Source organism: Pongo pygmaeus, chromosome 9, assembly GCF_028885625.2.
Source record: "Pongo pygmaeus isolate AG05252 chromosome 9, NHGRI_mPonPyg2-v2.0_pri, whole genome shotgun sequence".
NCBI lineage: Eukaryota > Metazoa > Chordata > Mammalia > Primates > Hominidae > Pongo > Pongo pygmaeus.
In genome coordinates, this window is record NC_072382.2 from 116924044 (window position 1) to 116937313 (window position 13270).

Below are 13270 nucleotides of genomic sequence, written 5' to 3' on the forward strand. Positions count from 1 at the left end.
AACTCATCAACCACAGCTGAGGGGATGGTGGGAAAAGGGCACTTTGGGCCTGGGCAGACATTATCTGCGCATTTATAAGATCAGCCACCATGAAGTGTAGTCATTGCTCACTTCAGCCTGCAAGGCAAGGACGATGACAACAGAGCAAATCCTGCCATCCACCCAGGCCTGGAAGGCTCAGCAACCTAAACAGCAAGTGACAACAATCTTCTGCAGGCAGCCAAGCCAGTCCTCCACAGCTCACATCTTCTTTTTACGAAAGGAGAGAGAACTTTAAATGAAGAAGGCAGAATGAATTGTTAAGACACAAACTCCCAAAGTAAGAGACAGGTGGAGCAGCCAACACAGGGAAGTTGGTGAGGGTGAGGGGGTGGTGAGAGAGGGGATGAGTGCGGAAGACACATCCATGGGAGCGGCCTGTTCCGGCGGGCCCGTCATGACAGCTTGCACACCTGCACAAATCGCTGAGTCCACGTGGGAGCCCAGACTCAGCCACGGCACGGCACCTGGCTCACCTGTCCACTGAGAGTGGGGAAGAGAACAAGGACAGGAAGGATGAGTGGAGAAGGAGAGAGAGTGCGGCCCCCAGCAACCCAGCCGGCAGCATGTCCTAGCATCTACTGCCAGCGTTCCTGGCCCCGTACATGGTCCTAAGGAGGAAGCTGGGACCAGAGGCCCATCTCTTCTCTCACTTGGAGGCGTCCATAAGAAGTCCATAAAAAGTCCATAAAGAGATTAAAGGATCACTTTGTAACATTAATTTTTTTTATTAAGAAGACAGATATTTTATAGTACTTCTTTTTTTTCTTTTTTTTTGTAAAAATGGTATACATGAACCAATACAAAATGCGAATGGGAACATATGGATATGGAGTTTCTTACACTGTAACATTGTCCATGTACACCTTAAAAACAGAACTGGCCTAAAGGGAAAAATAAGACGTCGGTGTGACTAAAGAACAAGCTTATTTGGCATCAATTATACATCCTTCATTATTTTATATTCCTTTAAAAAACACAAAAAACAAGTTTGTTCTTTCTTCACTCTAAAAAAAGTGATCAACCTGTACAAAGTAATACTCAACAATACATTTCAAACAGTGCACTGTATACTTAAGAAAAAATACATAAACCAATATACAACTAAAATCCATAATTTCCTGTTTTTGCTTTGTTTTATTATTATTTTTTTCCAATGTGTGGGGCCTACACTTTGCAATCTACCTGAGACGGAAAACACCAATCGAAACACATGAACCTGAGACATGTCAACATTGTAAGCCATAAAGTTACATCAGGAACACTGCACTACTGTACACTTTTCAAAACAGAAAGATGGGAGGTCCCAAAAACGAGATGCCAATTCCGTGAGCAACGGTGTGATTTTTTTTTGTTTTTTTTGTTTTTGTTTTTCTTTTTTTCTAAAAAGAACAACTGAAAAAAACCTTTCAACAACATGCTAAATGATTCTCACCCTTTGATATGATTATACTATGGTCGGAATGGGTGCTAAGGGCTCGGAATAGAGCTGCAGATTATAAAATTCATTGAAAAAGGGATGTTCATTGTGGCTTTTTGTCTTGGTTAAGTGCCTAGGGATAGGAGAGGGGTAAATAAAATGCTGCTCGATAATGGATTTTCTTTTACATACCAGTCCGTTCCCAAAAGGCCCCCATATTACAATGGTTCTATCAAAGGTTAAAATAAAGACAAGAAAAATAAACATGTTTTCAAATAACAAAGAGTTGACACTTTTTCCCCCTTAAATAAATCAGCATAAGTTTTCCACATAATGTAACAATAGTAAAAATGCACCTTGCAAAATCCAAAATTACTCACTGAAAATGTAATAGAATATATATTTATATATATATAGAGATCTATCTTTTTTGATGCCATCTTTCCATAGGGACTGTTATCTGGAGTCTGGAGCCTTACCAAACATATGGTAAGAGTTTAGTTTCTGTCCTTCAGGACTACTTCTAGATTTCCTAGACGTTTCAGTGAAAATCCCCACACTTCTTTCTTTAAAACATGTAAATGGTAACGTGACTCCTCTACCTTTTCCCAAGGCTCCCCATCTAAGATATGTTCAAGGTTACTGATTTTAGTAGCTATGCACTATGGCTGCCATCATGCGAGGATCAGTAATTTTTGGCAGATGGTTCTTAAGGCTGAGGAAAGAGGCCAAGGCTAGTGTATGAAAGGTAAAAAGATAAAAACACTCACATTTGAGTTTTGATTAATTAACTGAAAATCCGTACATGCTGTTTTTCCACCTCTGCTCTGACCTATCGAGAACTGAGAGCGACAGCAGACCAGTGTGAGAACAATACCGGCCCTTCTTTTGTACCTCCTGCCTTTGTCAAGCCAAATCTGAAGGAATGGAAGTTTCACACAGATTCGAGTTGGAAATACCAGCATGACAAATATCTGTAATATACAGTACATGCAGGCCACATCCTACTGCCTTCCTAACTAAGCACAAAGGAAAAAAAAAAAAAAAAACCAACCCTGTCCCATTCAGTCATTCGCACAACACACAAACTTGCTTTTTCCTACAAATTAGTGAGAAGTAAGGCCGATTGGGAAAGGTGGATGGAATCATTTGGAACAGAAACAACCAGAGCAGAACTGTATTTCCCCCCTCCCTAGTTCCCCTTCTGTGGCAACTCAAAATCTGTCCACTTATAGAAAAGGAACAGACCTCACCTGTCAGGTCTGTTTAGGGCACGGAAAAAGGAGGAGTCCTTTCTGCCCCAAACCTTTCTGGACAGCGTGGGGTATCTATACTGAGCCATCTACAGATACAGAATTAAAGACAGTGAAATTCAATCTCATTGTGACACACCTCACTTGCAGATAACCCTGTACAGTAATGTAGTTCCACAGCAAACAGAACATTTTCTGAATCACAGTCTAATTTTCTAGTCTTCACTGCTCTAAGTATTTGAAACATGGGCAGCAGCAAAGAGTTTTCATTGTTTGTTCACCCAAATCTTTACGACAACAGAGAAGAATGCATTATGGATACACTAAATTCTGAACTATGAAATCTAAGCTGTGCTGGTTCTCCTTTTATGAAACTGAATTTGGAACAGAAAGCAGTTACCACAAAAATAAACAAAAGAAAGTAAAAAACAAGAACAGAAAAGGGAAGGAAAAGAGTCTAAGGAATCCCAGCAGGCAAATTCCAAAATGGGAGATTTTGGAAAAAATCCAAAATCGGGGGGAGAGGGAGGAAATAAATGTGCACAAAGGGGGAAAAAAAGGAACGCAACAAACAAAAAACAAGGCACAGAATTTTCTGCAATCTACTGAAACTAAATCCAAGTATCCAAGTTTGACTTGGTAGGAATAAAAATTAAACAAACAAACAAACAAACAAACAAAAAAAGAGGTGTCAAACAGCAGAGTGTACTTTCCAAAGAACATTTTTTTTTTTTTTTTTACACAGCAAATCCCAAGCCTTCCCAGTCTCACACCTTTCCACCCATTCATAAAAAAACACACGAATTTCTCGTAAGTTCCAATATCACTGTCTCTTTATCATCTAAATAGGGCCAGTTGGACACCTCATTGAAACAAAAAGGCTGATCTAGATGAAGTACTCTTTCTTTTCTTCAGAGTTGTTCTGTCCTCCTTCTGCATTGATTATAGCTGTGTCTGCGTCTGCTGCGTCATCGGCTCCTTTGGCTTCATGAGTGAAGTATGTACCTGAAAGATGAAGGGGTAAAGCACCGTGACTGTCTGATGGCCTCTGTGTAAAGTGGTACAAAGATGGCAACTTGCTTTATGGCCATCATCAGCCGAAGTGGTGTGCAGGCAGCAGAGGGGAAAAAACAATTGGAAGAAGAGAGCGGGGTGGGTGAGACAAATGGGGATCCGGGGGTTCCAAAGGCACCACTCCAACTGAACCGCTGCGATATAATTCAGCAAATGAGACATTAGAGCAGTGATTATCACCAGAGGATGTCAGCAGAAGAAGACGTGAGTGGGAGCTAAAAATGCAGAAAGCTGGAGAGGGGCTGACTAACGTATAAACAGTAAACACCAATGACCAGATACGTGCACGTACATGGTTAAAGACCAAAGCAAGGAAGAGCAATTAGCCAATAAATGAATTAGGGCCCTGATGATGCTTCTGTTGTCATCTCAGCTCATTTATTTGAATCACTGTCCCGTGTCTATGTGAATCGTTATTGCCTACCCATAGGTGAGAATGTGCTTGAACTTGCACAAGTATGTTTGATTTTCCTGTCTTCCATTTCAGAGTGAGGTTCCAGATCGAGAAAGAATTTGACATTATAATGGCAGGGATCAAGGTTTGGGATCTGTCTTAATGAGCAAGTAGGTCTCTCTCATCATATAACTCTAGCCTGGACCCGGATTCATGGATTTGCTAATTGGCACAGCCACTTTATAATGACAATAGACAGACGTTACACAGTTGGGGACACTCATCACCAAATCCCAACAGTTTACATGGAGAACGACAAAGACTGCACCTCAGTATGCTATATCGGTAGAACTTAAACTGCCTATCATAATCAAATAATCTTCCTCCCATTACATACTGTATTCCTGAAGAGTCTTCTATTTAAAAAGGTTGAGATATTTGCTATATTTTCAGGTTTTCAGAGTGACAAATCTGAGAAAGCAAGCGGTCAAACGCTTCTCGGTATCCTTTTTTCTTGCTGTAGAGTGACACACATGTTCCCCTCCCCTGGTCCTTCACAGCTGCTGCTCAGACGCTGCCCTGCTCTCTGGCCTTACCTCCTGTCTCTATCAAGCTTACCACCAAGAGGCTGGGAGTTCTTGGCCAAGCAGACTGCCTCCTGAGTGTGGGCAGAGGGCGGAGTATGGACAGCTCTGATCGTCCTAAACTGTTTTATGCTTGAGACAGGCACTCTGTATCCTAAAGGTGCCTAAGTACCTTAGACCTCCACTGCTGTGCCCAAGGGACCTTCCCCCAAACTCAAGTTCAACAGTCAAGCAGTATGCAAGCACCTAGAAAACCCTGCAAGCCCAAGTTCAACAATCAAGCAGTATGCAAGCACCTAGAAAACCCCGCAAGCTCATTGCACAGTGCTTGAGAAAAATAACTGAGAGAGACAGGGGCGGACAAAGAAAAAGAAGAATAAATTACCAAGAGGGGAGAAGAGGATCAGAGCAGCACGGGGCAGAGGGGAGGGGCATTGGAAACGATGATTGCCCATCCAGACTGCACAGTTGATAAGTGTGATGATTAATGGCAATTTAAATCAATTGCACTGATAATTTTAAAAATACATATTTATGCGGCTTTTAAGGCAAAAAATTTTCTTTAACCTGGGCACATCAAACCAAGGCAGTCTTCTAGCCATTGTGACCAGCTTACACAGAGTCTGGGGACAGGGGATAAGGGGAAATCCTCTGCCTCCCAGAAAACAGTAGGTTGTGGATGTGCTTTTTCCATGTTTATCCTTTGGGGCTTCACACCACATCTTGCACACCAGCCTCTACTTTATCATTTTGCCTCTATCCCTAATTATGGATGGCAGAATAACAACTCTACAAAGCTTTATATTTAGAGAAAATCCGAATCAAGGAGTGCTACTCATCAACTCCCCGAGTCCTAATCAGCGGCTGCTAAGATTTCTTTTTTTTTTTTTTTCTCTTCTCTCTCTTCCAGTTTCAGGAATCAGATAGGCCGTGTGGCCACATACATCAAATTGCCTATCAAGGACAACCTTGTAAAGTCTCCAAAGGCAGAAGCTGTGGGGACACGCTGCTTCTGCCTGCTGAAGCTTTGCTTACCTTTATGTCTGGCAAAATAGCGCCCCAGAATGATGAGCAAGCACAGCATGGCGAACACCACCACTGCCACGACGCCACCGATCACGGCGTGATCCACTGCCCTGATCGAGCCTTCTTCACCTGCTCGGGAATCTGTTAAAATCAGAAGAGGAATAGGGATGTAGAGCTTATTACAAGGTACCAGAAGCCCCGGCGACACTGTCTCCAGGGTCAGAGGGTCACCTTCTTTTTTAATGGAGGAGTCAGAGAGAACAATCGAGATGGATCAAGTTACACTGAGGGAACAGGCTGACCTGTCCAGTGCTGAATTGATCTGTTCTCCCCACAAGGCAATTTCATGATAAGCAGCATAGGAGGGTTAATGCATGTGGAACAAGCTTAGGGAGGCAGGGAAGAAAGAAATAGTCTATCCGGCCCTGACCTAGTCTTAGCGTTCACTCTTATCTGTATCCAGTTGTGGAGCCTAATTAAGGGAGCTGACCTGACTATTTGAGGGTGCTCTGAATGACACCTTTAGGCAAAAGGAGGATACAGCATCTTTCTATAGACGCCCAATGACTTTTATTCCCTGGTAGATTAGGGATATGCATAGGAAAAGTAAGGTGCTCAAAAGCCACAGCTGCCTAGAGATAAAACAAGGATTATAAGACTAAAGACAAATGACAGGCTTGCTACATTTAGGATGTATGAAGGAGTAAGCCTCAATTTAAAACCTAAAAACCTATTTCAAAAGAGACAGCAAGGAATAATTGTCCATTGCCACCGACGGTTTTTATTTTATTTATTTAACACCTTGCAATGCAATTAATTTTCCTTTATAAGCATCACTCCCTCAGGATGTCTTCTTCCGACTGAGGAACGACATGTTTGGCTGGGGAACAACTCCAAAATGAACCCAGAATGAGCTATGGCGATGCAGAATGGATGTATGGCAGTGTAAACAATTTTAATTTAGGAATGTGGCTACCTCACCCCTTGCTGAAATCCTAATGGCATCCGAGATTTATAATGTAGTAAAAAACAATTATTCTCCCGTTGATTAATACATTAACATTTTGGAGTGGAAGCTAAACCATTGTCTTTTTTTTTATTGAGTCAAGTACGACACCTCCATTAAAATGATTTACTAGCTGTACCTTACAATTTAAGCATAGCAGCAACAGAAACGGTAAAAATCTTTTAACTTTACATGATTTGTGAAGTCATATGTGAAGGATTTACCATTTGAATCTTTCAGTACAAGAAGCACATGGCCTATAAATCTGTCCCCCTTGCAGTTGCTGGATGCCTAAGAGAAATGCATTTCACCAGGAAGACTGAGAGTGCAAATTCAAGTCAATTTTTAAGAAAGATTTATCTCTGTCTCTCTCCAAAGAACAGAGCAAATCTCTGAAGCCTCCACCTCTAATAATATTTGAAGTTTATCGATCAAGTGTACAGATCCGTGACAGCTAAAGGTAATGGTGCTCTTTTGAGCCGAAACCTGATACAACGCTTTCAGCAGGAGGGCATGATTTACACTTTCTATCGATATTTCCAATTCTGCTCTGAGATTAAGTACTGAAGGATGTGGGGAAATAACTCGTGACTGAGGGTTCCATGAAAAGTGCTTTAATTAAAAGAGTTTAAATTTTAAAATGGATTATTTAAAGTGTTTCATTAAGTTATCTTTGAAAGGACTACAGAAAAACCAAAACCAAAACCCAAACAGAAATGCCAAATCAGAGGCAGCAGCAGGTCGCCCAGGACAACAGGATGATGGGAGTTTAATTGGGGAAGGGAGCTGGGTTGGAGGCAGAGTGCACTGCAGCCAATTAGCCCGCTCCGAGCTGAGCGAGCCCCTCCAGCAACGTGTCTAATAAGCTCAACTTGAAACATGGTGGAGAGGAATCTCTCTCCTCAGCCAAAAGTGTTGCCAACTGCAGATGCTACAGCCCCCATTGCCTTGAAAGTCATTCCAACAAGGCAGAACTCGGTCAAGGGAATTTTTTTTTTTTCCTTTTTAGAGACAACAAAGCTCGTTGAAGGGGAGCATTCCCCGTGGGGTGCTGCTGGACATGGGGTGTCTGCTGAAGGAGAGCGCTTGACACACTGGAGATGTTCAGTCCAACTGCACAGATGCAAAATTGCTCATGGGGGACAAAAGTAACAGAAAAGCCAGCAAGTTGTGTTTTCCTTAGGGAGCTGTCAAAATAGGGAATCTTGTGGGAATGAGAATTAACTCATCTCCAATGGCCATGAGCTTCAGACCTATTAAAATTTATGTGTCTTTTGATGAACTCCATATGTCTTAAAATTGGGGGAGGAAAACAAGTGAGACATTGAGGACAGGGGAAAGTTAGGCACAAGAGGCAAGAGGTGAAGAGAGGTTCTAGGAAGACTGAGAACAGAGAGAAGCTTCAAGAAGCTGTCCAGGACAGTTCTAACCCTTTTAGGGGAAGGCACTCTCTTGTCCACTCTTAATAGAAGACCGCCTCCTCTCCATGCCTAGACACAAGAATATTCTGGAAGCCTGAGGGAGGAGGGCGGAGGGGAGAGACAGAGAGAGAGGCTCTGTGACAAAGAAAAACAAACAAAAACCTCCCCCAAACCAAAAGATCTCACAAGGTATGTATCTGTGAGATTAATTTCTTGAGCCAAAACTCCTCCTTGACCTTTGCCCTCCATGAACTTTGAGCTAAATATGCTCAGTGTTGCTATTTTTCCCTGCACTTTGCCCAAATTAAACTAGAACCTTAGATGTTCTAGTTATCTTCCCCACCCTCAAGGACATATTTTACAGATACTTATTTATAAGGGTAATCTCTCCAGCTATCTTCTGATACCCACTTTGATCAGAAAGTTTACTACCACCAGTTAATCACCAAGACATTTCTCCTGCCTTCAATTACTGCAGATGGACACAGAAGGTAACTGATGTTTAATTTACAGGGAACACTGCCGGTTACGAGCGCCTCACCGCCTCTTCCCACCCCCACTCCCACCTCCTGGGTTTACGTGGGAGGTGTTAATAGAGTTGTGCCTGTTCACTGAGTGCCTCTGTCTTGGCCTTCCCTATGAAAAGCAGAGCTGTTTCTGGAGTCATCTCAGTCCGTTCTTTTATTTCCACGTGTGGGGAGGGTGGGGGAGTGTTCATAATGCCATGGATTGGCTCAAGGCAGCAGGGCCGGCGTGAGCTGCCTGCACCTGCGGGCTGTGCCTCACTCATGACATGAAGCAGCCATGCAAGATGCTGCCCAGGGGGGCACTGGGCTACTGGAGTCGCACGAAAACCAGAAACGGAAGGAAATACCGAGCACTAAGAGAAGCATGGCTGCGACAAAGTCTGTCAGCTGCTTGACCTTTCCTTCCATTCCCAAGGCAAGGACTCTGACCAATTCCATGAGAAATGACTTCTAAGTGGGAAAGCTATGGGTTTCCCCATGAGCCACAGATCCTGGTCCTGTAGGGTGCGGACCCCTTCATTCAGGTCCCATGAAGTGCTGGCTTTCCTGGGGACATCCTCTTCAGATTCCCGGCTCATTTTCTGAATCGGGCGGGCAACGAAACCAGAGGCAGATTCTACAGCTGCCCCTAGCTTGTCAATTGAAAAATAAATGTGGGAGTGGAAAGCATTTTTAAACATGCCTGATGCTCAGGCATATGGACATCACTTCGGTTTAGAAAGTCATGTTTTCTTGTTCCCTAAGAGGCTACAAGTGTTCCTCTTACTAGTAACAGGTGTAAGAGTGTTTCTTTTCTGGGACTAAGCCCTGCCCCATTATCCTGAAAAGTAAAGCCACATTTTTGCTTGGTGAATGGTTCCAGCATAAAGGTTATTCCAGCCTCAATGAACCAAGCATGATTGCATAACACAGTTCAAATGGAGTTAAGAATCTCATCCAAATCATTTCACATGTGACCTCAGGTGAATTAGGCCTAGTCCTTGAATGATTCTGACTTGCAGATGAACCCTGTAAAGGTTATTGTATATCACTGTGTCACCCTTCACTCCTCCTCAGAGGTAGAAAGCTTGGTGTCCTTTTGGCAAAAAGACTGACCTTGGACTCTGTGTAGTCGAGGGCTTCAGGGTGGGCAGGCAGCAGTTGCAGGGAGGTGTTCCTGACAGCTTACAGTTGTGGTACAACCCTCCCTGCCTGTCATGTCCCATCCCGCAGCCACTTCCATGGCTCTAAGTGTGACAGATAAATCATGAGCTGTTTAGTATTCGTGAGTTAGCTTTTCTTTTGGCAAAAAGCTGAAACAACTTGGCTCCAGGTGAGAGTTTACAAGCTGCTTGCAGAATGTTAAGTTGGCCACTACTGCTTGGGTCACAGCTTCAACAACCCTGGGCTCGCTTTAGCATCTTAGAAATTGTGGGACAGAAAAATCTCAAAGAAACTCCCAAGAGTGATGCCCCAAATTGCTCAGATTTCTTTACCTTGGGCCAGTTGACCTGGCCCAATCCATTCCTCATGGGCAACATGAAGGGGGAAGTTCTAAAGGCAGTAGTTCCCTAGGGCCTGACAAGAAAGGTGACTGTTAGTGGAACTTCAGTCTTCTTCCCCTCTCCTTCTAGGAGACTTTTCTTTCTCTACTTGTTTTCACTCCTCAAACTGCTTGCCAGAGTCGTCTTAAACGCAGCACTCTGGCAGCCATGCTGCCTGTATTAAACAGGGCTCTGCAAGAGATCCTGGTTTCTATGGCTACTTTACCAACTGGCATGAGATGTGTAGCATAAACCGCCGTGCAAATGCCATAATCATGGATCTGTGATAAGCCTAGAAGGCTCTGCTGCCAAAGCAGGGATCCATGGATAACTGGAGAGTGGCTAGTACATCCTAGACAAGCTCCTGGCAAATAGGGACTTTGGCAGAAGGACTCACTGAGCAGAACCTTCACTGCAACTGCTGCCTGCCCACCCTAAAGCCCTCGGCTACACAGAGTCCAAGGTCAGTCTTTTTGCCAAAAGGACACCAAGCTTTCTACCTCTGAGAAGGAGTGAAGGGTGACACAATGATACACAATAAACTATGCAGCATGAGGCATGACAGCCACCTGCACTTGGTCACCTTCACATTTCAAACATCCCTGGCTCAGGCTGTAAGGTACATTTAGCAACGTGGTGCTTAAACACACACTTTAACTCTTTTCATAGGTCATAAACTACCTCAGCTCTCATCTTTAACGTTTAAGCCATAGGGAGGTTCTAATGATATTAGTCCTCCTACTTCTATTTAGGGACAGTTCAGATGCTCAGCGTTCTGTGCTTCCCCCATCCATGGATGACTGGAGGAAAAGAATTGTTGCTGACTTTTTGCAACAGTTCTGTCACGTGGCTCAGTTTTAGTTCCTTTCCTGGGTGGAGATCTTGCTGGACAAGTCAGTTTAATTACAAACTCTCAGAATCGGTGTTTGTAATGGAAATGCTGCCTCCAGCTTCCTAGGGTTGTAGGGATTAGTCTATTTCAGAGAAAGCTTAGTGACTATGATGTCATTTGTTACTTCTTGCTAGGAAGAAAGAAAAAGCCTGGTAGTGGATTACCCAAATCTGAAGCGAAACCATAATCTGACCTAAAAAAAAAAAAAAATGACACTTAAGAAAACCTGGCACCATCTGAAAAATGTAGCTACCCGTTCTCATCATCTTTTGTAGCTCCCGTCCATGGCAACAAAAATAGGTGTGCATTTTAAAAAGCACAACTTTATTACTGAAGGGGAACAAACTGAATGGCATGCGCTGACAAAATGCCACATTATTTGCTAATCCTAATATGTTATTCTTCTTTAAGATTTGCTTTTCTCAGCACCAATTCAATTATAGATGCTACAAATCCTTCTGACATTTAATTCCCTCTTGTCAGAGAGTAGTAAATGTATACAGTACATGCACAGCTTTCCCATTAAGATGTTAATATATATTGGAGCACACTAGCCTTTATGCAGCATAACCTTTCTTTTCCGTCTTCTTAGAAAGTGGACGAGAAGGAATAAACGTAAAGCAAGAAAATCATGAAGACTCCCATATAGCATCCCAGGCAGCTAATACTACACGTCAGCTGCATTCAATTCTAGCAATGTAACTGCATCTATACTAACGTTTCAAAGGAGTTATGTTAAGCTACTTAAAGGAAAACTGCAGTGATCATCCTCATTGTGCCACCCAGAGCTCAGTATGTGTTCATTTAAATTAGAAGCACTGCACACAGATTTTGGCTGTACCTTGTCACTACTCAATGATCAGGACTCAGGGCTCTCTTAGACTATCACTGGCTACATTGCTTTCCAGAAACAGGCCTGAACAGGGGACGAGCTAGGAGCTCATCTCCTGCATGGTCCATTGGAAAGAGCACTGGACTTGCTGTCATTTCTGGGACAGAACTTGAGCTTCATTACTTTTCTCTGTGACTTCAGGCAGGTCAATGAGGCACTCTGAGCCACTGAGTACAATTATGTACTTCACAAGGTCACTTTGAGAGGCCACTGTTTTCCTGAAAATGAAAATGCCTATTTGGCTCAGGGCTTGGCATATCATAGGGACTCAGTGTTTGCCAAATTCAAATCTCTTGTATTAGAGCCTAAGGAGGGCTTTTCCAGTTCTTATCCCCGACCCAAGGCAAGTAATTACCAGTTCGTTAGGGGTAAGCGTGGTACTGCATACTCAGCATTGCCCACATATGGTAAGATGCCCAATGAACACTTACTGAGTTGAAGTCACCAAGTTCTTTTCATTCATACAGAATTGACAAACTGTGTAACTAATGGCTTAACTGTCCTTTATGAAGGTCAAGGCTGTGGGCCTGGCAGCTGAAGGCCGTCTGATTCAAGTTTCAATTCAGGTGTACCATTTGAGTATAAGGATATTAAATACTATTGTAGCTAAATATGAAAACAAGTGTTTTGGGTTTTTTCTTGTTAATTTTTTTCCCATCTCAAATTCCTTGATTTAGTTAATTTAACCATGAGTGGAAATGACTTGACCCAACAGGATGCAAGATTTCTCCCAAGGCATTTACCACCACCAGAGACACCAAAAGTCGTGCTTGAGTCCCCTCTGTTCATCTTATGGTGGCACAGATTTAGAAATGTGATCGTCTTTTCCACTTTAAGCAACAGGAAGGCACTGAGGATGACACCAGAGTTTCCCTTAAAGGAATATACGCCTGATAAACAGGACAGTTGTCAAGTATTTCCAAACATACATTTCCCACTAGAATCTCTCTCTGGAGAAAGATGCTTCAGTGGACCTCAGGCATTTGGGGGTGTGAGGAGGATGGATTAATGAATATGGTGAAGTCACCCCAAAGCAGTGTCCAACCTGTAGAACTAGAATTCGCACTTTGCACCGTGGCCTGCCAACTTTTTAACTTTGGAAGAAAAGTTCCCGTTTGATGGTCTTCTCCCTTCCCACGGTGGAAACAGGAGCATGTTGGATTATGAGAAAGATCAGCAGCAGGATGCAGTTCAAACACATCGTGGGGAAGTCGCGGGT

General features: G+C 43.1%; 1 protein-coding gene across 6 annotated transcripts in view; it reads right to left on the reverse strand.

Moving 5' to 3' along the window:
* Window positions 1-743: 743 nt before the first annotated feature.
* The window catches only part of CADM1 (cell adhesion molecule 1), a 331126-nt gene continuing 318599 nt past the window's right edge, over window positions 744-13270 (reverse strand). For all 6 annotated transcript variants that reach the window (XM_054441704.2, XM_054441701.2, XM_054441703.2 and 3 more), the window contains 2 exons: window positions 5800-5931; window positions 744-3717 (listed from right to left, as the gene is read on the reverse strand). In XM_054441704.2, coding sequence (XP_054297679.1) covers window positions 3599-3717; window positions 5800-5931 — 251 coding nt within the window. In that variant the 3' untranslated portion in view covers window positions 744-3598. The remainder of the gene's footprint in view (window positions 3718-5799; window positions 5932-13270) is intronic.